At 40.9% G+C, this 26,688-nt stretch overlaps 3 protein-coding genes across 5 annotated transcripts in view; 1 reads left to right on the top strand and 2 right to left on the bottom strand.

Moving 5' to 3' along the window:
* Positions 1–15,535, bottom strand: part of LOC143031924 (uncharacterized) — a 73,426-nt gene extending 57,891 nt beyond the window's left edge. For 2 of the 3 annotated variants that reach the window (XR_012967046.1, XM_076196296.1), the window contains exons 1-2: positions 15,400–15,535; positions 10,291–10,444 (exon numbers count right to left, since the gene is read on the bottom strand). The gene's annotated coding sequence lies outside the window, so the exon portion shown is untranslated. Of the gene's footprint in view, positions 1–10,290; positions 10,445–15,381 lie in introns of all 3 variants that reach the window. The other variant, XM_076196298.1, reaches the window with a different exon arrangement.
* The window catches only part of LOC143031926 (uncharacterized), a 493,007-nt gene that overhangs the window by 124,404 nt on the left and 341,915 nt on the right, over positions 1–26,688 (top strand). The window lies entirely within an intron of this gene.
* Positions 20,276–20,755, bottom strand: LOC143030458 (uncharacterized). The gene has a single exon (XM_076193607.1). The coding sequence runs from the start codon at positions 20,753–20,755 to the stop codon at positions 20,276–20,278; it is 480 nt and encodes a 159-aa protein (XP_076049722.1).

The following is a 26,688-nucleotide window of genomic DNA, read 5'->3' as shown; positions in this document are numbered from 1 at the left end:
AAGGACATGAAAAGAAACTCAAACACGGAGCAAACACCACAGCGGACACGAACGGAGCAGCACGTATTTTCGGAGCACTGGCTTACGAGCAAAAATATAAACAAGAAATTGGAAACAAACAGCGTCGGCCTTGTTGTTTATATACGGTGTGGCAGGGGCTGTGTATTCGTGGTGAAATGATGAAGATCGTAATTGTATCTCCGCTTAACTTTTTTTTTTTTTCAAAATGGAAACCACTAAAGCTAAAGACCCAACTAAAAGAAGCCTGGAAGAAACAAGAATCGAAACACCATTTGGGGTAGTAAGAAAAAAATCATGCTTCGCATCAACACCTAGAGAATACCAAAGGTTAGACGTAAGTAGATTTTCCAGTTTTGAAAGAGAAGGCAATGGATTACTTAGAGTAGAGATGGATAGAGAACTCAGATACAGGAATATAATGAGGAATAGAGATTTAAATGATATCATTGATGAACTATTAGAGCTTAAAAGGGAATACAAGATATTGTACCAGGAATTATCAAACTTAACCCCTTCCATACGGTGCCGCACACGTAGGCGTCATGGGGAGCGAGTGTATTCGCGAGGCTGCCATATCGGCGTCTTGATTATATTTATTGTAGTCGCCCCTCCATAATGACATTCTTTCTAATTCTTTTGTAATCGCATTTTCTATGGTTATCAAAATTCACGGGTGAAGAGAGAACGATCGATATAAGCGGTGACTATATTTTATGATGCGAGTATTATTACGACACGTCGTACGGCTGGCATTGGCTGCTGCCACCGAGATCTAAGTCCATGACGCCTACGTGTGCGGCACCGTATGGAAGGGGTTAAGAAAAGCTAACGAAGAGAACAACAGGGAGATAGACGAGTTGAAAAGGGAATTGAAACAGCTTAAGGGTGATAACGAGAGGCTGAAAAGTGAGGATAATAGTAGGAACGAGGCTCTGAAACGAGAAATTAAAAGTCAAATAAAGGAAGTGACTGAAAAGGTGGAAGAAAAAATCAAGGAGAATGACCTAAAGGAAAATTGAACAGGAAAGTCAAGAAATATCCCTAAAGAAAATAATGGAACAACAAGTAAAAGATAATACCAAAGAAACTGTAATTCAGATTATTAAAGAGAAAAGTAACCTAGTTAGGGACACAGTGGATAGAAAAAGGTGTATAGTAGTCTATGGCATTAAAGAAAAGCACAATGTACCAAGATATCAGAGGGAAAAGGAAGAAAAAGAGATTGCTAAAGAAATACTAAAAAGTTACAAACAGATGAGTTAGGCTGGGACCGAGAAATTGAGGAAACCCATAGAATGGCCATGTACTCTAAAGATAGACAGTATAGACCACTAAAAGTTAAACTTAGATCGCAATCAAGCGCAGAGGAAATATCATCTAGAACAATAAGATTAGCAAACAGCAAACAGTACAAAAATATTTGGATAAAAAAGAAATGAGTGAGGAAGAAAAAGAACTTAGGAATGAGGCGAATCAAAGGAATGAGAATAGAACTGAAAAGGAAAAGGAGGAGTTTTTTTGGAGAGTGATAGACATGAGGCTGAGAAAAAGATATATAGGGAAAATGGAAACAAAGAGGACAGAAGGGGAGGAGAAGAAAAGAAACTAAAAATAGCTTATACTATTATAGATGGAATAATCTCAGGAATAAACGAACTGAATGATTATCTAGTCTCAGAAGAACCAGACATAATGGGAATTGTAGAAACCAAATTAAAGTACACCCTAACACCCCACACCGTGGGACAAGGTGTATACAACTGTTGGACAAAGAATAGAAAGAACAAACTGGGCGGAGGAGTTCTAATATTGACTAGGAAAGATTTGAGTGTAACAAAAATAACTGAAGGAAAAAACAATGTAGAATCAATTATCGTACAAGTCGAAGGTAAACAAATGAAGAAAAGAAAATTTGCAGTGGTATATGTACCTCCTAAAACACAAGCCTGGGCAGAAAGGGATCATTCCAAATTACTAGAAGATACAAAAGATGAATTAATTGAAACACTGAAATATGGAGGAAATACAGTAATTATGGGTGACTTTAATTCAATGGAAATATGCTGGGAAAAAATGACAGTGAAGGGGGGAGAGAAACACTGGGGCAATGTACTCCTTGATTTGACCATTGAATACACAATGACCCAGTGGATCAAAGAAAATACTCAATACAGAGGAAATGAAGAACCCTCAAAATTAGACTTAATACTTACGACAGAACCTGAGATTATTGAAAAAATTGATTATAAAACTCCGATAGGAAAAAGTGACCACGTACTAATTGAAATGGAATTGAAAGAACAAATGGACCAAAGCAAAAATGATAAACATAGAATAGGAAGACCTATGTATAACAAAACAAACTTTGAGAAACTTAAAACATTCTTTCGCAATGCAAACTGGAAAAATGTCCAAAACAAAGATACAGGGATAAAAGAAAAATGGAATATATTAAAAGAAATTTGTAATGAAGGAGTGAACAAATAAGTACCACAACAAAAAATGGAAAAGGCATACATAAAGAGCTGGTACAACAAAAGATGTAGTGAAGCTAAGGAAAAAAGAGACAAAGCTTGGAAATAGTGGAAAAGAGATAAGAAACAAAACAAATGGCAAATGTACATTAAACTAAGAACCAAATATGTAGAAATATCCAGAGATGAGAAGAGGAATTATGAAAAAAAGATAATAGACAAATGTGAGGAAGAACCCAAACTATTTTACAAATATGTAAATGGAAAACTGAAAAACAAACAAGAAATAGAAAAACTGCGCCAAGATAAAAAGGAATATACAGAAGAACTGGAAATGGCTGAAATTATGAACAACCACTTCAGATCAGTATTCACAATAGAAAACTTGCCTAACAGTGTAGATAGAGAGAATAATCCCCAGCAATGAAAGAAATAAACGTAACACAAAAAGAAATCAGTGATCAAATTAAAACCCTGGATGTCAGAAAATCACATGGCCCAGACAGGATTGCAAACTGGATACTGAAGGAATGTATGGAACAATTAACTGATAAAATATATGATATAATTAAATCCTCACTTAAAGAAGAAAAAGTACCATTGGACTGGAAAAAGGCAAACATTGTACCAATTTATAAGGGAGGTGATAAAGAAGATCCATCTAATTACAGACCAGTCTCACTAACAAGCACAATAGCAAAAATTTGTGAAAGAGTTGTCAAAAACAGATGGGTTAAATACCTGGAAGAAAAATCTTTACTGAACCCAAATCAATTTGGATTCAGACAAGGGAGATCATGTACAACAAATCTGATCTGCTTTTACTCAAGATTAGTCGACATAATACAAGAAAGAGATGGACGGCCAGACTGTGCTTTTCTGGACCTGCAAACGGCGTTCGATAAGGTACCTCATAAGAAATCAATAAGATAGAATCAAAGGGTGGCATCAGAGGAAAATTACTGGAATGGATGGAAGACTTCCTGATTGGGAGGAAAATGAGAGATGTAACTATAGAAAAATTCTCCAACTGGGAAGAAGTAAAAAGTGGTGTCCAGCAAGGATCGGTACTGGCCCCAATCATGTTCGCCATTTATGTTAATGACATGAATGAAGGCGTGGAGTGCTATATGAATTTTTTTGCAGATGATGCAAAATTACTTAAAAAGGTAAAAAACGGAAGAGGACTGCAACTCATTGCAACAAGATTTGAACACAATATAGAATTGGACTCACAAGTGGGAAGTGAAATTTAATATAAAGAAATGCAGTATAATGGAATTTGGAAAGAGCAAAAACAGAATATCAAAAGAATACAGAATTGAAGAAAAAATGAAAAAAGCAAACTCTGAAAAAGATCTTGGAGTGATGATTGGAAAGGACATGAAACCTGATAAGCATATAAATAAAATATTCAGAGAAACCTACAATTTATTGAGGTCAATCAAAGTGGCATTTACTTATATGGATGAAGAAATGATAAAAAAAAATACTAACTACACTAATTAGACCAAAACTTGAGTACGCAGCATCACTTTGGACACCCAGCACCAAAAAGAATATTAAGAAACTAGAAAGATTACAAAGAGCGACAACAAAACTAGCACCGACTCTCGCCGAACTAACATATGAGCAAAGACTATCCAAACTGAACCTACCAACACTGGAACAAAGAAGAGAAAGAGGAGATTTGCTGACTATCTACAGAATAATGAAAGGAATGGAAGTTTTAGACAGGAACGACCTGTTAGTGTGGGACAACGGTAAAACAAGAGGACACGGAAAAAAACTGAAAAAAGATAGTTATAGAAAAAACTTGAAAAGGAACAGTTTCCCACACAGAGCAATTAATACATGGAACAAATTAGACAACAAAACAGTATGTGCAAACACTATACAAGCTTTTAAGATAAAACTTGATGCAGAGAGACACAAAGACAGGTCACCACGAGCATAGCTCCCCTCCCGTATATTACAACTAGGTAAAAAGGATAGATACAGAAGAGATCTGAAGAAAAAAAATCACAGATAAAATTGGATGAAAAAATAGTGTAAGCAAAAACCATACAAGATTTCAAGAACAAACTAAATGCTGCGAGATACAAAGCATAGTTCCCCTTCCTGTATAATACAAATAGGTAAATAAATACACTGGTAAGTGGTGTACCTGTGTTATTAGTCTGAACAAAATGTAATAAAATTGATCTAGGAAACTGTAGAGGTATTATCTATGTATATATCTGCTATGTTTATTCAACTCACTAGCTGACGAATGACTGTCTGCTGGCCACGCCCTGCAGCCACACATAACTTCGTGACGTCACAGTCGACACACAAGCCGGCAACCCAGCTCATACATGCAATGATACATACTAACACTTGCCCTCTTTTCTTCTTTCTTGTGTACTTCATCTTGAATATGTGACGATGAAGTGATGATGCAGGTACATACCATACGGGTACATACACATTCCCCATGAACCCAAATGATCCACATACAAATATGTGAAGATACATGTACACATCGACGCTGTTAACACCCTAATCCCGGCTGACTGCAGCACAAAGTTGCTCAGTTGATGCCCCATTCTTAGTGAGGCAATCAGCAAGTTGTCGTGATGTTTCTACACCAGGTCGCCTCTGCGATTTCTCCATGTTCCAGTATATCCCGCAATACTGCAAGGTCGGTCCTCAACCTCTTATCGTCCACACTTCTGCATGAGTAAAGAGCATCCACCAAGCTCTTGTTGTTGACAAAACACCAAATCTTGAGAGACGGACACCCAGAAATTTTAGAAGGGATCCTCGCCAAATATACTGAAGACTCAGCACACTCCAGAAGTGCCATGGCCTCAGCTGAGAGCGTGGGCTTAACAACTCTTCTAATTTTTCTTGTCTGCCAGAAAATGGGACATCTCTTCTCATTGCCATCTTGTAGAAATATCACAAAGCCACCCTGTGACCCACTGTCCATCAAATTTGTGGACAAAGCATCCATAAAGCACTCAAGGTAACATTCTACAAGCTTTTCCATTTTAGGCATGAACAACCTTACGTTATCCATTTTCACTCTGTTAATCACCTTGCTGAGTCGTAGTAGGTCCACTACAGTAGCCTGGTGACATGCAATGCTCAGTTTGCACACATCAAATGCTATATCAGGCCGGGTATGTGTGGCAATCCAATTCAATTGTCCCATGATAGCCCTGTACTCCGATCGCTCTGATTCTGACAATTCACTCACCTTTATGTAGGTTCGCTGTCTGCTTATTGTCATGGGTGTCAAGGGCAATGCATACTGCCACTGGTCTAGCGTTATGCTGCCGTATTGGTGTGAAGGTCTTCTTGATTAGTTTGGAGCAAGAATCTCACCACCTGAATTATCACTCGTCTGACTCGCCATCATTTTTCAATTCAACACCTTGCGTCTTGCCACCGCTTTCCAATTCTGATTCTACATCTTGTAGACACTCTCTCAGTGTTGGTTCAGATTCCTTTCGCACAATTTCAGATTGAACATGGGGAGCTTCACTTGTAGGACTCTGGTGCGGAAGATGTCCCAGCCTATAAATATTCAAGAACACGTACGTAGACTCCTCCATGCCTCACTAAAATTTGTTTCCCATCTCTGCCTATCACAATGCCAGGGCCATGCCCCCTAGGGCTGTCATTCCTTTTGTAGAAGACTTCATCACCATTTTGGACATCAAGTTAGTTGTTTGAATGTATGTTGTGTCATAAAGCCCTGGCTAGATGTTCTCCTGCTTGGGACTTCATGTATTCCTGTCTTGCTAAATGTAGGGCATTCAAGTTAGTTCTCACAATGTTTGACGCTGAAGTAGGTTCCAATGCTGGAAGGTCATTATCATAAACATTGGGTAGACCAGGGTTGAATCCAAAAGCTAGCTGATTGGGGGAGAAACCAGTGTGGTTAGAAAGAGCATTTCTTGCCGATACTGCCCAAGCCAAAGCAACCTCTGAGGCGCATTCACCACCAAGGTCTTTTCCAGAGTTTACTTTTTTGACCTCTTCTTCACCAATCTCTCAATATTCTGTTTTTACTTTTTCCAAATTCCGTTATGCTACATTTCTTGATATTGAATTTCACTTCCCACTTTTGAGTCCATTTCCAGATCTTGTCCAAGTCTTGTTGTAATGAGTTGCAATCCTCCTCCATTTTTACTCTCTTTAGTATTTTTGCATCATTTGCAAAGAAATTCATATACCACTCTACTCCTTTGTCCATGATCGGGGCCAGTATTGATCCCTGCGGGACATAACTTATCATTTCTTCCCAATTTGAGAATTTGTCTCTAATTACTACTTTCATTTTCCTCCCAGTCAAGAAGTCTTTCATCCATTACAATAATTTTCCTCTGATGCCACCTATTGATTCTATCTTCCTTATTAGTTCATTGTGTGGTGCCTTATCAAATGCCTTTTGTAGGTCCAGAAAGGCACAGTCTGCCCAACCATCTCTCTTGTATTATATCTATTAATCTTGAGTAGAAGCAGATACCAAGTTTGTTGTATATGGTCTTCCTTGTCTGAATCCAAATTGATTTGGATTCAGTATAGTTTTTTTCTTCCATCTATTCTGACAACCTTTTAGCAAATTTATGCAACTGTGCCTTTCAGGGTGACCAGCCTGTAATTGAGTGGGTCTTCCTTGTTTCCTCCCTTATAAATTGGTACAATGTTTGCCTTCTTCCAGTCCTGTGGCACTTTTCCTTCTTTATGTGAGAATTTAATTATATTGTATATTTTGTCTGTTAATTCTTCCATGCATTCTTTCAGTATCCAATTTGCAATTCCATCAGGACCATGTGATTTTCTGAAGTCATGGGTTTTGATTTGGTTGCTGATTTCCTTTTGTGTTACAATTATTTCTTTCATTGAGGGGGATTTCTCTCTCTCTATTTCCTCACAGTTAGGTGAGTTTTCTATTGTGAATACTGATTTGAAATGGTTGTTCATAATTTCAGCCATTTCCAGTTCTTCTGTATATTCATGTTTACCTTGGCACAGCTTTTCTATTTCTTGTTTGTTCTTCAGTTTGCCATTTACATACCTGTAGAACAGTTTGGGTTCTTTCTTGCATTTTTTTTTTCTCTTTTCATCTTTGCATATTTTTACATACTCGTTTCTTAGTTTGATGTACATTTGCCATTTGCTTGTTTTCTTGTCTATTTTCCATTTCTTCCAAGCTTTGTCTCTTTTATCCTTAGCCTCACTACACCTTTTGTTGTACCAGCTTTTTATGTATGTTCTTTCCATTTTTTGTTGTGGTACATATTTACTTCCTCATTGTAAATTTCTTTTAGTATATTCCATTTCTCCCATCCCTGTTTCTTCGTTTAGGAATTTCTCCCAGTTTGTGTTACGAAAGAATATTTTGAGTTTCTCAAAATTTGTTTTGTTGTACATTAGTCTTCCTATTCTATGTTTATCATTTTTGCTTTGATCCATTTGTTCTTTCAATTCCAATTCTATTAGTACATGGTAACTCTTGCCTATCAGAGTTTTGTAATAAATTTTATCGACAATCTCAGGCTCTGTCGTAAGTCTTAAGTCTAATTTTGAGGGTTCTTCACTACCTCTATATCTAGTATTTTCTCTAATCCACTGGGTCATTATGTATTCAATGGTCAAGACAAGCAGGGCATTGCCCCAGAGTTCCTTTCGCCCCTTCACTCTCATTTCTTCCCAACATATTTCTTTTGAATTAAAGTCACCCATAATTACTGTATTTCCTCAGTCTTTCAGTATATTAGCTAATTCATATTTTGTATCTTCTAATAATTTGGGATGATCACTCTCTGTCCAGGATTGTGTTTTGGGGGGCACATACACCACTACAAATTTTCTACTCTTCATATGTTTGCTTTCAATTTGTATTATAATTGATTCTACATTATTTTTTCCATCAGTTGTTTTTGTTACATTTAAATCTTTATTGGTCAAAATCAAAACTCTGCCACCCTGTTTATCCTTTCTATTCTTTGTCCAGCAGTTGTATACCCCTTGTCCCACAGTGTGGGGAGGTAGAGTATACTTTAATTTAGTTTCCACTACTCCCATTATGTCTGTTTTTTATAAGGCCAGGTAATTGTTTAATTCATTCATTCCTGAAATTATTCCATCTATATTAGTACATACATACATATACAAAAGGCTCCCCTTACACGGGGGGTAGCCAAAAAGAAAAAGGCATAGAAACCACTTACAAAGGTTACAAAGGCGGATGCGAAAAAATATAATAATGATAGATAAAAATATATAATATAAATAATAATAAATAAAATACATAGATAAATGTACATTTAGATCATTTTCCTCTGGCTAGATATATCAAGATCTTTTTCTTAAAAGCTACTTTTCATTCGGACAATGCCGTAATATACCCAACATGCAATCTACCGATATTTAGGATAAACTATCACAATACGAATATTAATTCGGGTAACCTCTTTCGCCTTAATTCATTTATATATATATATATATATATATATATATATATATATATATATATATATATATATACATAATTTTTTTTTAAACAAAACAATTTCTACAGAAATCCAAATTATATTAAATAACTATATAGATGAAATTCTACCCATTTACCTTGAATCGTGACATAAACTAGTTTACCAAAGTAAACCTAACATACCTCCATACTTAAATAACCAATGTTCTATTACGTGTAACTTTGTGGTAACTATATTAGCTTGCTATTGTCGAAACTTTTATTCAACCAATGTATTCATAATTACGTCACTAATAATAAATAATCTTTTTAATGCGACAATGAACAAGTGTGTGGTCCATCCGAAAACTACCTTTTATTTTCTAAATGTCTGTTGGAAGACCAACTTAGTGACCACTTTTAAACTTTTTCTTTCAACATCTTTATGAACAATTATGGCACAGATTGTGAGGAAAAATAACAGTACAATCGACTGGTGATGCAGTTACCTTCTGATTTCCTATCGACATGACGTCATCAACATCACTGACAGACGCCTACCGATTTCAATTAACACAATTGTTCGTATAAAATCATAAAACGTCTACAACACACTTACCTGATATTTGTAATCATAACCCATCTTTGTTTAAGACGAATAAAATCACTTTTGTCACTTATTTTTTTCAAAGTACCACTGTGCACTATTTCACTTTCCATAAAATTTCTCCCTACCCTCTCTTTGACCCTCCGCTCTCTTTGACCCTCTCCCTCTCTATGACCCTCCCCTCACTTTTCACCCTCCCCTCTCTTTGATCCTCTCCTTTCTTTGACCATCCCCCCCCTTCTCGACCCTCCCTTTATCCCTTCCTCTTTCTTTGACCCTCCCCTCTCTTTGACCCTCCTCTCTCTTTGACCCTCTCCTCTCTTTGACCCTCTCCTCTCTTTGACCCTTCCTCTCTCTTTGACCCTCCCCTCTCTTTGACCTTCCCCTTTCTTTAACTCTCCCCTCTCCTTGACCTTCCCCTCTCTTTGACCACCACCCCCCCGCTTCTCAACCCATCGCTCCTTCTCGATTCTTTCAACAAAATAATAAACAGCAGAGGACCTGTACCAGTTACCTCCAAAAGATCTTCTTCAGTCGAGGAGCAGGTCCTCTGGGACCAGAACCAAGTCATGGGGCGAGATACCCATCCGCAGAAGACAGGAAGGTCACCTTTCAGCTGAACAAAATCGTTTCACTCGCACCACTACATGATCTATGAAGGACATTACCATACTGAAGGGGGAGGGGGGTGGAGGTCGTCCTTGTAAGACTGGACTCACCCTTTCCTTCCGTTGCAGAAGAGTCTCCTCCTTGGAAGGCCGATTTCGGGATGGTCTTGAGGAGACGGAGCACCCTAGCTCCCCCGTACATGAAGGTGAGGCACAGGATGAGGCCCCAAGCCAAGGATAGGGTCTGGACCGAGCACCACACCACCTGGGAAGAAGAGGGACGTATTTTAGAATCAGGAGACAGGACTCCATCATCTTAATAAAAATCACGTGGAGATAGATATACCAACACACACACATTCACACACACACACACACACACACACACACACACACACACTACCACTTGACAGCAAAGTGGTAGCGTTTGCGGCCGCCACTACGGTGGTTCGGGCTCGAATCCCGACCAGGGCTGAAATAATTTCAGTATATTCCATTCCTCTCTACTCTCCTCCCTCCTTCCTATCTTGACACCTCCTGGATGACGGGTCATCCCTGCATCCCGTCCACTGCCCTAGGTCAGAAGCAGTGTTGCAAGACACAGCACATCCACAGCAAGGCCGCTTCATAAATTCGGCAACCCACCCTCTCCATCCCCTCATGCAGAAAAGGAGAAGACGGGGAGAAATTCCTTTGGGCTGCATCAAATTTTTACTCATATATACTTCCTCACCCCCAATCCACTTCCCACCCCTCCTTATGCATCACAGAATCATCTATACACAACCCCTCTCCATTCACACCTATCTTCTGTCCTCTCCCGTCCTTCCTCCACAGACATTCCTCTCTTTTGTAATGCCCCTTTCACCCCATCCATCCATCTCATTCTAGGACACCCCCTCGTATTCACTCCTTCCACACTTCTTTTACTAAACTTTCTTCACTCATTCTTTCCATGTGTCCAAACCATCCTAATACCATTTCATCAACCCTATCTCCCAACTCCCTTTCCACCCCTGTTCTCCTCCTCACCTCCTCATTTCTCACTCTATCTAGCCTTGTAACCCCTATCATACTTCTCAGACATTTCATCTCAAACACATTCAAACTCCTTCTCTCTTCCTCTCTCATGTTCCATGTTTCTGCCCCGTACATTGCTGTTGGCACAATCACTCCTTCATATAACCGCCTCTTAGCATCCATTCCCAGATGTCTATTTCTCATTACACTTTTCAATCCACCAAGGCATTTACTCGCTCCTCTCAATCTACATTCTACCTCCACCCCCACTCCTCCCTTTCCGGTCACATTTGCACCCAAGTATCTGAAACTATCCACTTCCTCCAGTTTCTTGACGCTTAAAGCTCACTTCCAGCCTACTCTTACTCTCTCCCCATGTACATCTCATCACCTTACTTTTGCCCACATTTATCTACAGCTTCCTTCTTTCACACACCTTCTCAAACTCTGTCACTAACTTCCTCACTCCCTCCTCTGATCCTGCTACAAGAGCAGTGTCATCAGCAAATAACAGCTGGCTCACCTCACACTTTTCTCAATTTCCTTTAATCATATACAACCCCTGACCAACTAACCTTGCATTCACCTCTCGCACCACCCCATCCATGTATAGATTGAACAGCCAGGGCAACATAACAAATCCCTGACAAAGTCCCATCTTTATCTCAAACTACTCTCTCTCTCTCCATTTCTAATCCTAACACAAGCTCTACTATATATATATCTCATAAAAACTCTTGACTGCTCTTAACAGTTTTCCTCCTATCCCATGCATCTGCAATACCTCCCACAGTGCCTTCCTGTCTACCCTGTCATAAGCCTTTTCCAGATCCATAAAAGCCCAAAAAATATCCTTACCTTTTCCTATAGCTTTCTCACATATCTGTCTTACCACAAAAATCTGATCTACACATCCCCTACCTGTCCTAAAACCACACTTTTCCTCACCAATTACTCCTTCTGTTCCTCTCCTAATCTTCTCAATCAAGACCTTCCCATAAGCCTTCCCAACTACACTCAACAAGTTAATCCCTCTGTAACTATTACACTCACACTTGTCCCCCTTTCCTTTGTAAAGTGGAACTATACAGGCACTCCTCCAGCACTCTACCCTCTCTTAATCAAACATTAAATAACTTCACCAGCCAGTCCACCATAACTGCACCTCCTTTCTTCAGACATTCTGCATGGCATCCATCCAACCCAGGTGCCTTACCTACTCTCATCATCTTAACAGCTGCTTCCACTTCATCCTTCCCTATTTCTCCTCCATTTTCCTCACTCATCACTTTCATTTTCATAGCATTTCCCACGCCAACTACCTTTCCCTCCCTATCCTCCTTCACATTTAGCAACTCCCTAAAATACTCTGCCCACCTTCCTCTCACTGCCTTCTCTTCCATTATCATCTCTCCATCTGCACCTTTTACCTTTTCTTCTCTACTTGATTCGCCTCCTTTTTCTCTTTTAATTTCCTTCCAAAACATCTTTTTATTACTTTCAAAAATTTCTGTCATACTCTTTCCCCATTTCACATCTGCTCTCCTCTTTGCTTCCTTTATCTTATGCTTAACTTCTAACTTCCTTTCTCTTTACCTTGTACCTCTCATACAATTCCCTCGTCCTTATTTATAGCTAATCTATGAATGCCTGCTTCTTCTCTTCTACACCCTTCTTTGCTTCCTCATCCCACCACTCACTACCCTTCCTTCTATTTCCTCCTGCCCTCCTTGTTCCACACACCATCTCTGCACACCTTATGACTCCCTCCTTGAAACATCCCCATTCCTCCTCCACTCCTAGTTCTACTCTATCCTTTACTCTCTCCCACTCCTCTCTCAACTTCTTCTTATACTCATTTTTTTTCTCTCATTTAAGCAGTTCACTCTAAGTACCTCCCTAGCTTCTGCCCTTTTCTTCTTTCTCCACTCTCACTGTCATCATTTCTCTATGTGAGTTTTCCTCTATCACAGACAAAATTATGTGTGACTCTAGTCCATAGGGGCGCCCCATATAGACCCTAAAGTACCAACTGTATGCTACTTTGCCACAATAACATGCAGCCAATACACCAATATTAGTATAAGCTATTTTTGATTTCCTTTCTACTTGTCTTTTTCTGTTTTCTTTGCTTCCATTTTCCTTATATACCATTTTCTCAGCCTCAGATCCACCACTCTCCAAAATATCTTGTTTTTTTTTTTTTTATTTCAGTTCTTTTTTCATTCTTTTTGTTTGCTTAGTTCCCAAGTTCTTTTTTGTTCTCTTTTTCATTCTCACTCATTTTTTTTTATCCATATATTTTTGTAATGTTCACCATTAGCTAATTTTGTTGTTCTGGATAGTATTTCCTCTGCAAATGTTTGAGATCTAAGCTTTACTTTCAGTGTCCTGTATTGTTTTTCTTTAGAGCATCTGCCCATTCTATGGGTTTCCTCGATTTCTCGATCCCAGCCTAATTCATCTGTTTGTAATTCTTTCAGAATTTCCTTAGCAATCTTTCTCTTCCTTTTCCCTCTGATATCTGGGTACATCATGCTTCTCTTTAATGCCATAGATTATGATGCATCTTTTTTTATCCACTGTGTCCCTGACCAACTTGCCTTTCTCTTTGATTACTTGGATCACTGTTTCCTTGGTATTTCCTTTGACTTGTACTCCCCCTGCCGCTGTTTCATGCTGGAAGACCCTGCAGGTCATCTGCCGAGTCCTGTACTGGCATCCTTCAGATAATCAATATATACACAACTTTATCTCACTATGCTATCCACTCTGGTCTCAAGCCTCTCACAACAGTTCTCCCTATCATTCTCAAATACAATGGTGACTTTCTAATCAATTCTACATGACATTTACATCTGATAATGCTGCCAAAACCATACAAGGTAATAAATTCCCTTATAGATGACAACCTAATTGCTGAGATCGTTCAATCAAACAATGTAGCTGACAGAATGATTACTGTTCCAACCTCTTTGATGATGCTGAACATGCTCCCAAAGCTCACCACTCCCCTACACCTTACTGGCTTGTGGCATACTATGAGGAAAACCAAGGTAACTTTTTCCATGCTGCTAAGCATCCTGAAGGAGAGACTGGATTGCTCCCAACAAATAACTTCAAGAAATATGGTAGAGGTGATCCAAGATAGGGATTTAACACAGGCCGTGACGCTCCTTCATCTACCTTGCCCTTCAGATGGTTAGGTTAGGTTTGGTTACGTTACGTTATTGAGGTTAGGTTAGGTTAGCTGTATGCAAAATTGTAACTCTCGGTCCTCTCGAAGCTTCATGAATTTATTCCCAATTTTAGGGTTAGCAACTCTTCTGCAGCTGGAGTGCGCTTCCCTAAATGTAGCTGATACAGCCAAAAATATTGCGAATCGTTGTTAACGCTGCTCAAAAACAACATGGCTACGATCGCGTAAGCCCTCACCACTGCTACCATCAAAGGTGTACTTTATGTATTTCCATATATCTTTTATGTGTTGTTGATTGTACACCTGTTTTGCAACGCACATTACTCGATTTCATGCTCCCCACCCAAAAACCCCGATTTCCCAGAGGTCCCCCAAGATCTTTGGAGACAAAAGATAGGCATAAATTAATATATTAATTTCTTGAAAACTACGCATTTGTGACGGAAATGATGTACACCATCAATCTATACACTACATATCTCACCAGAAACATATAAGCCACATACAAAAATCTTTGGTTGGGTGAAACTATAAATTGTCCTTTATTTTTTGCCATACTTGTATTCTATTTTTCAGGAAGAGCCACATATGTGTGTGTGTATAAAGTTTTTTACCATTGCAAGGTACGGGCACAAAAATTTACCATGGCTGCGAATCTAATCTACTGACCATTTCCTCAATATACCTTTCCAAATAGCTTCTAAAATTTTTCACATTTCATATCCCCCAGCTGATTCAGGTCACTTCGCTCGAATCCCACTCATACATAGTTCAGCCCCGCCCCCCCCCCAATTTATTTTCTAGATCCACCACTGAGCCAATGGTAATTGCTGCTGCGAGACTAGTAAACATTTTGATAAATATCCACACGTTTACCCTTGCTCAGAATGACAAATACACTGCCAAACGAGAATTGAGGAGTGGCAAATGCGAACATACTACGCATGCACTAAGCTATCTTACCCCCAAACCATTGCACTTACGAATTCAAGAAGACATACTTGTTTAACCTGTACAAACCACAGCCACGAAAACAGCTCTATAAATAGCTGAAGGAGTGCAACTTAATGCTTGACGGGCTTTGATGTCATATGTAAACAAACAAGACGTAAAGGTGGAGGTGTACGTTTTTTTTTTTATATATATATCTGCTCTATTTTTCTACTTATATTTTCTGTTCTATGTTTTATATTTTATATTTCTATATATCATATTTTGTATTTTCCATATATTATTTTTATTTCATATATACATTTTCATTTTATATTTAGATTTTATATCTATATTTCTATTACATTTTCTATATCTATGTTTTATTTCTATCTTCTATTTTTAATTTCAACTTCTATTTTCTATATAGATTTTCTATTTCTATATATATTTTCCATGTATATTTTTATTTTTATGGTGCAATTGTGATTACTGGAACGATAGAGCTTACTGGAGGTGGAGAGACGGATCACAGCACTAGAAAGAAATGGTCTAAAACAAACAAAAGCAAATCTGAAGTGATGTCTGTAGGACGCATAAATCAATTCAAATCAGCCATCCCGAGTCCACTGCTGAACAAAGACCTCCTTCATAGCATTCCATGATTCACATGACCGCGCCATCCTCTGCCACGTCTGATCGTCTCTCCACCTTCTGTCTGGTCTCCCTCTTCCACGCTTCCTATCTCGCGGCGTCCACTCAGTAACACACTTGCTCCATCGCTCATCAGTCGTTCGCACTAACTTACCTGCCCAGTTCCACTTCCTCTCTTTTACCGCCTCCACAATATCTTTCACTCTAGTCTGCTCTCTGTGGTAAGTGCCAAACACGCAGTATCTAGGTAGGAGTTTATTGCGGAGATCTACACACAAGTATTACAGGAAGTGATCTGTCACAAGCGAATGCTTGGGGGGCCTAGCTGGGCATTAAGACGCGCCCGTGGCCTACTTTCTGTTACATTGTTGCTAGGCGGGAAAAAGATTGGGCAAAACAATACATACTAACATATCTAGGTATATACATAGAAATATACAGCACCAAGAGAACAGTTACATATAATGATGAATATGCATGCAAAATGGTTAAGGGTAACATATATTTAGTTCCTTAATTCTACGACGTGTACAATTGGCATAGACGCATACGCGTTTAGCGTACGCCTAATGACGTATATATATTCGGTTATATAATTATGTATAGGCACTTATATAATGTAATGACTACATAGGCTTACTTATACAATACATTTACAATAGATATATGTTGATATTAAGTACTCATGTATAATAAAGAAGTATGACATATACAATAATGGAGATACGTATACAATAAATATATACAATAATTAAGTAAGGAAGGGCTTGGCTACATTACTCCCCCCTTGAGAGTGTAGCGTCAGTGAAGAAAGTCTTTAGTAGTAGTAAAAATCAGATTTATTGTGAAATCTGACTTTTCTGCCCGCACGACTTGTGTATGGGAGGGCGGAAGTATGAGGGTGGGAGGGAGGAGAAGAGGTGATAGGGTGGCCAAGGTCATTGGCATTTGTGGGTGGTATGGGATTCGGTGGGATGACAGTTGAAGTGTCAGAAGTGGACGAAGTAGGAACAGGAGGAGTGGAAGGTGTTGAGGGTATGTCTGGGGTTAGATGGAGACGGGTCTTAGGGCGAGGAGAAACTGGGAGGAAAGCTGGTTTCAAACGATCAATAGAAACTGAGGTTTCGCCTTGAGGTAGGTTAAGGATGAAGTACTTAGGTTCACGTCGAATGACGTCATATGGACCAGAGTGCGGAGCCTCCAAACTCTTACGAGTTCTGTCGACTCGTAACCAAACTTTAGAGCAAGAGTGAAGGTCGTGAGGAAGATAGGGTGGAGGTGGTGTATGGCAGTCACCGGATGCGAGATCTTGGAAATTGACAGACTGTATTTCCTTGATGAGACGGAGGATGGTTGTGTCATCCGAGGAGGGGGTGTGTTCCTGAGTAATGGCGACAGAAGGGCATAACATATGAGCGCCAGTAACGGCGGTAAATGGGGAAAATTTGGTGACGTGAGGTGTCATGCGATAGCCAAGAAGGACGATAGGTAAGGAGTAAAACCAGTTATCTTGCCTAGCGCGGAGAGCTGATTTCAGAGAACGGTGGAAACGTTCAATCATGCCGTTAGCTTGAGGGTGATAACTAGTAGTACGCATATGGTGGAAACCAATGATAGATGAAAGCTTAGAGAAAAGTTCACTCTCGAATTGGGAACCTCTATCCGTGATGACATGAAGTGGAACACCGAAACGGCATATCCAGCCATTCACAAAAGAGATTGCTACAGAAGTGGCAGTTGTGTCAATGAGGGGAATTACTTCAGTCCAACGAGTAGCTCGATCAATGCAAGTCAACAAGTATTTGTATGGGAGAGGGTAAGGATAGTTAGGAAGAGTAGCAGGGGGTAACGGTCCTATAATGTCGATGTGTACTGATTGGAAGCGGTCAGTAGGAGTAGATATAGGAGAAACAGGAGAGGAAGAGTGGCGGGTAGTCTTAGACTGTTGACACCTAAGGCATTGTCTTACAAATGTCTTTACATCTCTGTCAATGTGTGGCCAGAAGTAACGTTGTTTTACCAACTTAGAGGTGGACTGAACACCAGGATGAGAGAGGTTATGCAAAGAAGAGACTACGTCATTACGTAAGGGAAATGGAACAAAAGGTCGAGGAGTGTTAGAAGAGGTATCACACCAGAGTGTTAAATCAGAGGTTAAAGGGAATTTAGAGAGTCTAGGCTTGAAGTTTTCCAGTTCGTCATCTGTAGTCTGACTTTGAGCGATGCCACTTAAGTCAAAAGTGTCTAGTGTAACAGCGCATGACGTGCGAGATAAGCAATCAGCGACGACGCTGTTGTCGCCACGAATGTACTCGACTGAGGAAACATATTCAGAGAGCACAGAGAGTTGTCGTTGTTGTCTGTCAGTTTTAGCAAGAGATTTAGAGTAAAAGGCAGCTACAAGGGGTTTGTGGTCAAGAAATAGGGTAACTGTATGTCCGTCAATGAGAGTCCTGAAATGCAAAACTGCGAGGTAAGCAGCTAATAACTCGCGGTCGTAGGTGGAATAGATGCGTTGTGCGTCAGAGAGTTTCTTCGAGTAAAATCCTAGGGGCGTTGGCTCGCCGTCTATAACTTGATAGAGAGCGGCGCCAACGGCTAGGCTTGAACTGTCAGTCACGAGTTGGTAGTTTGTCGGTAATAGGGAAGGGTAAGCTAAGGTTGGACAGTCCAGTAAGGCTTGCTTCAAATTATTGAAGGAGTCCTTTGCTGCGTCAGTCCAGGTGAGACACTTTGAAGAAGGATATTGTTTAAGAAGCTCAGTAAGGGAATAGGTCTCTCACCCAACTTGGTCTCTTTCGGTCTCTCAGCATTATTCCCATCATTGATCTCTCCATTCTCCTCTGTACAGTCCTTAGTTTGGTTTCCATCGCCTTCGTTAGTTTCCAAGTCTCAACACCCGTAGATTATTGCTGGCAGAATGCATTGATTGTAAACTTTACGTTTCAAACATAAAGGTAGAGGGCCTCTCAGGATTTTATCATACTTACCAAACACTTTCCAACCAATTGTAATGTGTCTTTTTATATCATTATCAAGATCTTTCGTCACTTTCACCATCTGGCCTGAATAATTATACTCTTCAACTTCTTCAAGACTCTCACCATCGATTATAATCTCTTTACTTTGAACTTTCGTGTTAAACATTACTTTGGTTTTACTCTTATTCATTTTTAAGCCTACTTTGAGACTTTCCTTGTTCAGATTACTCAGCATATCTTGCAAGTCTTCCGCTTTTTCTGAAATAAGAATACGGTCATCTGCAAATCTTAGGTGGTTCAAATATTCGCCATTAATCTTCAAACCTTTCTCTTCCCAACTCAACCTTCTGAAAATCTCTTCCAAACGAGCTGTAAATAATTTGGGTGAAATGGTATCGCCTTGCCGTACTCCTTTCTTGATCTTGATATTTTCTGTATTTTTGTGTAGTCTAATTATAGCGGTGCCTTTCGTAAAAATCTTTTCTAAAAACCCTTACGATCTGTCCGTTTGTACCCTGATTGCGTAACGAGTTTAATACTGCTATTTGTTCTACCGAGTCAAAGGCTTTCTCGTAATCCACAAAAGCTAAACAAAGAGGTATATTGGATTCTGTTGTTTTCTCAATTAATTGGTTTGTCGCCTGCAAATGGTCTAGGGTCGAATATCCGCTCCTAAGGCCTGCCTGTTCTCTCGGTTGGTTTCCGTCTGAAACTTGGCTTGGTCTTTTTGTAAGGATCTTGAAGATCACTTTATATATATTTGATAGTAAGCTAATTGGTCGATAGTTACTAAGGTCCTTCAGATCTCCTTTTTTATGAAGCAAAATCACTATAGCATTACACCACGATAAAGGAACGCTTTCGAGCTGGCGTAAGCACTGAGTGTACGACTGAGCTAACTTAATATGAACGTCTTTCCCTGCGTCTTTCAACAGATCTATCGATATACCATCTCCCCCAGGTGCGTTTCCTCGTTTCATAGTTTTTAGAGCAAATTCTACTTCTTCATTTGCAGTCTCTTGTGCATGCATAAAGCTGTCCGTCGATTTCGACGATGACGTCACTCCATGCGAAGGAGTTGAAAGATGAAAGAAATTCAGCGTTGATGGGTCTTGCGGTGACTGACGAGTCCAATGCGGGCGGCACATACACGTCCACAGATGTCACACACGTACTCTCCATCTGGGAGAGCTGGACGATGGCGCCTAGCTCGTCTTTCTTCAGCCACTCTGTCATAATTTTGGTTGAATGAGGTCATTCCCAACTGGCAGGTCGCCTTCCACCCATCTCTGTCTTCAGTTAGTGTTTCTAGTTACATAGGTTGGATGCCACACTTTTTCAAGTTAGCCTTCAAGCAGTCTTTGTACCGTTTGCGCTGCCCACCCACTGATCGTCGTCCTTCTGCGAGTTCTCCATATAAAATCTGCCTTGGGAGTCTATTTTCCGGCATTCTTGACACGTGTCCAATCCATCTGAGCTGTTTCCGCACGATCATAGCTTCAAGAGAATCTACACCCGCCCTCATTCGTATCTCCGTGTGAGGTATGCGGTGCCACCACTTAAGGCCAAGAATTTTCTGCAGGCAGCTTATGTGGAACCTCTCTAGCGTCTTGATGTGCCCTCGGTAAGGGACCCAGGTTTCACTTGAGTAGAGCAGAATAGAGAGACAGATTGATTTGTAAACTGCGATCTTTGTGCGTACAGTGAGGTCCCTACAAAGAAACACTCTCCCTGAGAGTTTTCCGAAAGAGGTCGAGGCAAGGCTGATTCTACGATGTATTTCATCAGTCATATTACCTTTACTGTTGATAATTGAACCCAAGTATTTAAAGCTATTCACTTTTTTGATCGATGTGTTATACACTTTGAAGGTGGTGGGTTCAATATTGAGCTACAAAGTGGACATCGCTTCGGTTTTGTCGGTGCTAATTACAAGGCCCGCGCGTGTGTAGGTTTGTTCCAGTTCTTGGAGATTGCGCTGAAGGCCATCAGAAGTGCATTCCATTATTGCGGCATCATCCGCATACTGGAGCTCAACCACGCAATCTCTAGTAGTTTTTGTGGGCGCTTTCAGTCGTCGTAGGTTGAAGAGATTGCCGTCCAATCGATAAGAAAGTGGCACACCGTCCTCTGGGCTGATGCCTTGTGTAGCAGCGATCATAACAGCTGCGAGGTACAGGTTAAAAATTACAGGAGCAATGACACAGCCCTGTCGCACACCGGTGCACACATTGATAGGGTCAGATCTAATACCGTTACCAAGGACTCTAACCATTGCACCGTCATGAAGAGCCTTGATTACGTTTAGGAACTTTGGTGGGCATCCAAATCTATGAAGCACCTTCCACATCAATTCCCTATTTATAGTATCAAAGGCTTTCGTCAAGTCAATGAAAACCATATATAGATTACAATGTTGCTCAATGCACTTCTCTTGTATCTGGCGTATGACAAACACCATGTCGGTTGTGCTGCGGTTTTTTCTGAAACCGCACTGGCTTTCAGGTAAAACATTCTCAGATATTGTCTCAATGAGTCGCAAGAGCAGAATTCTGGCTAATATCTTGCCAGCGGTTGATAGGAGTGAAATCCCTCGACTATTATTACAATCAGCTCTATCACCTTTATTTTTATAGATGCTGATGAGATCCGCATCTTTCCATTGTTGTGGGACGCAGCCGGAGTTCCAAGCTGCTGTGATTAGTGTGTGCAAGGCTCGGACAACAGCCTTCCCACCATGTCGAAGGATCTCCGCAGGAACTGCATCAGGTCCTGGAGCTTTATTGTTTTTTAACGAGGCCACTGCGTTCGAGATCTCCTGTATTGTTGGAAGTTCATCCAACTCCTCTAAGACCGGTAACTCTGGTACATTTTGTATGAATGAGGGGTCTACAGGGGTGTGCCTGTTCAGTAACTCTTGGTAGTGTTCCGCCCATCGTGCAAGTATGGCTGATTTTCCAGTTATAAGGGTGCCGTCTGCTCCTCTCACAGGGTGGATGGGGCCATGACGGGGTCCATACGCAGTTTTTATTGCCGAGTAGAATTGCTGCTGATTACCAGCATCGGCGTAGCCCTGAATTTCTGCTGCCAACTGCGTCCACCAGCTGTTTTGCATTCTTCTCAGTTCGCGTTGAGCCTGACTCCGTGCTGCTTTAAGTTTTCCATGATTTCCATTTGTTGGATTGCGAAGGTATCTTGCGTTTAGCCTGTTTCGCTCATCAATAAGGGTCTGGATGTCCCCTCTCTGATCGTCAAACCAGTCTCTATGCCGTCTCCTAGTAGTACCCAGGACTCTGGTAGAACAATCCGTTAAGACATCTGCTACTGCACCCCACTTCTCCGTCAGCAGCTCTGTAGTAATTTCTTCGCGGTCCTGCAAAACCACCTCAACACGCCCGTCGAGCTCCTCTTTTAACACTGAACTTATCACCCTGTTACAGAGAGCTGCAACATTGATTTTCTTGGTAGGGGGCACTTTTCGTGCAGGGGGACGCAAGTGCAATCTTAACTTTGTACGAACAAGTCTGTGGTCAGTCCAGCAGTCTGCTCCACGCATGACTTTAGTTATGAGCACGTCCTTTCTGTCTTGTTGACGCACAATTACATAGTCCAGTAGGTGCCACTGACCGGACCTAGGGTGTCTCCATGTGGTTTTGTGTTTGTTCCTTAACTGAAACAGTGTATTAGTTATTGTTAGACCATACTCAGCGCAGAAACTGAGAAGGCGCAAACCATTCTCATTACATTTGCCAATGCCATGTGCGCCCAGCACCCCCTCCCATAGGTGCTGGCTGGAGCCCACCCGGGCATTAAAATCTCCGAGAATTACAAGTTTGTCTTCTTTTGGGGTGACTCGTACTGCTTCAGATAGCACATTATAGAAGCTATCCTTGTCCACGTTCTCTGCAGTAAGTGTTGGAGCATAAACACTAATGATTGTCATGTGTCTGTTTCCGTGAAGCGGGATTCTCCATGTCATTAGACGTTCACTCTTCCCTCGTGGGGTCTCAGGTAAGGATCTTAGCAGTGAGGTTCGCACAGCAAACGCAACTCCGTACAGACGTCTCTCCTCTCCTGGAAGGCCTTTCCACATAAACGTGTAGCCCTCACCTACCTCCTCCACAGTTCCCTCATCTGCAAGTCTTGTCTCTGCCAGGGCTGCGATGTCGACCCCATACCGGTTGAGTTCCGATGCAATAAGAGCAGTGCGCCTCTGTGGGCGTTCACTTTGTTCATTGTCGAGCAGCGTACGCACATTCCATGCCGCGATAGTCATAGTATGACTATCTTGAGTTCTTGTTCTATTTTGTGATATATTTCTACGATTTCGACCGCATAAGTGGAATGCCACGGCAGGCGCGGTCACCTGCCCATGGAGAGTTTGGAACGAGCAAGGTCTAGGCCACCTTTTCTAGGCCCCTCCCCATAAAGGGGTGAGCAGTGCTAATCCTTAAAAGGGCTGCTCAGTCGTCCTGGGTGCTGCCGAAGGAGGCCGTCGTTCCATTCGGCCAGTCCAGCGACCAAAGTCCAGGGCCGCCACACGTGCAGGTTGAGAGCTAGGAGCTTCCAGTGGCATTCGGCACCTACTCCCTTCACTCCCTTCCCATCGCCGTGGGACTTGTTGAGAGTAAGAACATTGAAGGGGAATAAAGTTGAAGGTACTTGGAGGGGGATGCATGGAGCGGAGCTTGTGCAGAGATGATTTAAGTGGTAGGTGGGAGCACAGTCCACAGACCACTAACTTGACCACATCACAGAGGCTCCAGTGGCAAAGATCAGGCAAAGACGACTGGTCCGTGACGAAGCTGCAGGGTGTCTGGTCCACGGTGTCCTAGGACACACCTCCCACAGGGAGAGGATCCCCCATCCGCCAACCGGGGGACGCGCCCCTACGCTGACACCCAAGTCTCTTGTACACTACTAACGTCTGCAGATGAACTTACTGACTCAACTACGGTCTTCGACGAGTAAAGCTCTTGATAAAATTCTTCCACTCTTTTTACCATTCTGTCTCTACAGTTAATGATTTCTCCATTTCTATCTTTCAAACATATCAATCATTTGCTGTCTTCTTAAAGCATGTCTGCGCTCGGTCCCTCTAATACTCTTACGTTTCCGATTAATTTCCTCTATTTCATCCCTTTTTTTTTTCTCTCTGATCTCCTCTACCACTTAAATCATCTGCATCGGTCCCTCTAATACTCTTACGTTTCCGATTAATTTCCTCTATTTCATCCCTTTTTTTTTTCTCTCTGATCTCTGCCTTTTTCTTTATAAGCTTGTTAGTTCTACTCTTTCTATTTCGTCTTTCCTACTTTTAATCTACGTGGTCCTTCTTCTTTCAATTAGGCCATTTGTAGCTTTAGTATTTGTTTTCTTCAATACTTTCTGTACATATTACGTTCTCTGCCAATTCCCTAAAGATATTCACTAAATTTAAATTCATATCTTCAACGATGTCCTCGCTGGATCTTAGCGCTTCAAATCTATTTTCAATTTCTATATGAAATTTCCTTTTCTTGTCCTTAACCTTTGCAAGGCTGAGTTTCTTTCTTAAAACTAGTTTATTTCTCTCGGCTCTGAAGTTGAATTTAGCTGTGCAACCTACCATTCTATGGTCGCTATCTATGTTGACTTTATCTATGACCGTAACATTGCTAACGCTCTTGCTCTCATCTCCTAATATGAAGTCTACTTCGTTCTTTGTTGTTCCATTTGGACTTTTCCAGGTCCATGTGCGACCTACACACTTTTGGAAGAAAGATTTCATTACCCTCATGTTGCAGTTCTCTGCAAAATCTACTAACATCTCGCCTCTGTCATTTCTTTCACTTACTCCAAACTTCCCAATGCACGACTCATCTCCCACATTTTTCCCATTTTAGCATTAAAGTCGTACATTTTTCTTGATCCATTATCTGACTTAAATCGTCATTGAATGACTCAATTTCATCGTCCGAACTCTGTGAAGTTGGCTCATAAACCTGAACTATCTTTAGAGTGTACCTTTTACACAGCCTAATAACAATTCAAGCTACCATGTCTGATAAACTACTGAACTTGATTACATTATCGGCAACCTCTCGGTTTATCAAGAATCCTACTCCACTAGATCTTTCTTTGTCCTTACCTCTATCGTAGAACAGGTGGTGACCATCTTGTAATTGTATCAGCTTTTCTTCCACTCTTCGGACTTTGCTGAGTCCTACAATGTCTCACTTGATGTTGTCTAGTTCTTCCATTAAACTCTCCAGCCTGTGGTTTTCTGAGAGAGTTCTTACGTTGTAGGTATAGATCTTCATTTTCTTCGTGTTGTTTAATGCCCAAGACTTTGATCTACTTGGATAGTGCTTACTCACATCCGGTGGCACACTGCCCGTAAGCACACGAGGCAATGCGGTTGGACCTTTAGGAGACGATGATCCAACAGGAACGCCCGGTCTTGTTTTGGTTGTGCTGTTCATGGTTGCTAGGAAGGGAGGTTGGCAGAAATCTCACCTCCTTGCCAGCTGTTTCTGGTGAGATATTTCTCCGGTGTGACCTTATTCGTTATATTCGGTGAAGCCCTATATATCTATAGGGTGCCCAATGGTCCACGCCGTCATTATGACGGTACCCCATATATTTATGAGGAATTTCCCTGTTCGCCATCAGGGACGTGCCAGTTAGCAGTGGGTCCTGCGACTGTGCGTGTGAGCTGCTCTTTGTCTGATCTTTCTTACAAAACCTGTTCGATACGGGTGACCCTGCAGAGATTTCCTCTCTATCGACATAGCTTTTGTAATCATTAAGATTCTCAAGCCTATCCACCACGTCAAGGTGTCAACTCTCGGATAGGAGGACGCATAAAAGGAGGATATAAATATCACAGCTGGAATACTTCAGTGAAGGGTGACATATGACTTGAGGAATAATGTTAAATATTATTCCCAACTTCAAGCTTTATTCAACATTTTCCAATAATAATGGGAGTGCTGTACTACTTGTAACTCACCTGATTTCTGTGGTTTCCCGTTTCTTTGGTTGTTTCTGCTTCACTTTTCAACCCCCTGATACACTCACTGCTCTGACTCTACAATCTACCTTACCTAAACCCACTAGCTCTGCTAATCCTAATCGTGTTAGAGTTCCACTTGCATCTTCTCGTTCCACACACACACACTGACGCGCACACCGTCGTGCGCCCTCCTTCCTACACCGGCCGTGACCTTTTGACCCCGTGCTAGGGGTGCCAACTGTGCACACATATGTGCACCACATTTACACCACAAGTACACAATTTGCAAAAGGCAAAGCAACGCCAACATTACAGAGCCCATGACATTTCCATTATAAAAAGCAGCACAGTACACAATCTACAAGTGAAACATTATCGTCATATTCCACAACTTAATTATATTAAGGATAGTTTTAAATAGAATAAGAAATAAAGTGAGAGAACAAGTTTCATGGGAGCAATTTGGTTTCATAGAAGGGAAAGGAACAACAAATGCAATTTTTATAATAAGAACGATTATGGAGAGGATGATAGAAAAACAAAATGTATATCTTTGCTTTGTTGACTACGAGAAGGCGTTTGATAGGGTAAGACGTGAGGATTTGATCAATATTTTGGAAAGAGTGGATATAAATGGCAAAGACATGAGTATCACCAGAAATTTGTATTGGAAGCAAAGAGCTGGATAGAGTGACGGTACGGGGAGGAAAAACAGAACTTCAAGCTAT

The sequence above is a fragment of the Oratosquilla oratoria genome, chromosome 12 (genome assembly GCF_046742065.1).
Source record: "Oratosquilla oratoria isolate Oo_2021 chromosome 12, ASM4674206v1, whole genome shotgun sequence".
In the NCBI taxonomy this organism is placed as follows: Eukaryota; Metazoa; Arthropoda; class Malacostraca; order Stomatopoda; family Squillidae; genus Oratosquilla; species Oratosquilla oratoria.
The sequence above is the reverse complement of the archived record's forward strand: the minus strand, read 5'-3'. Positions and strand labels throughout refer to the sequence as shown.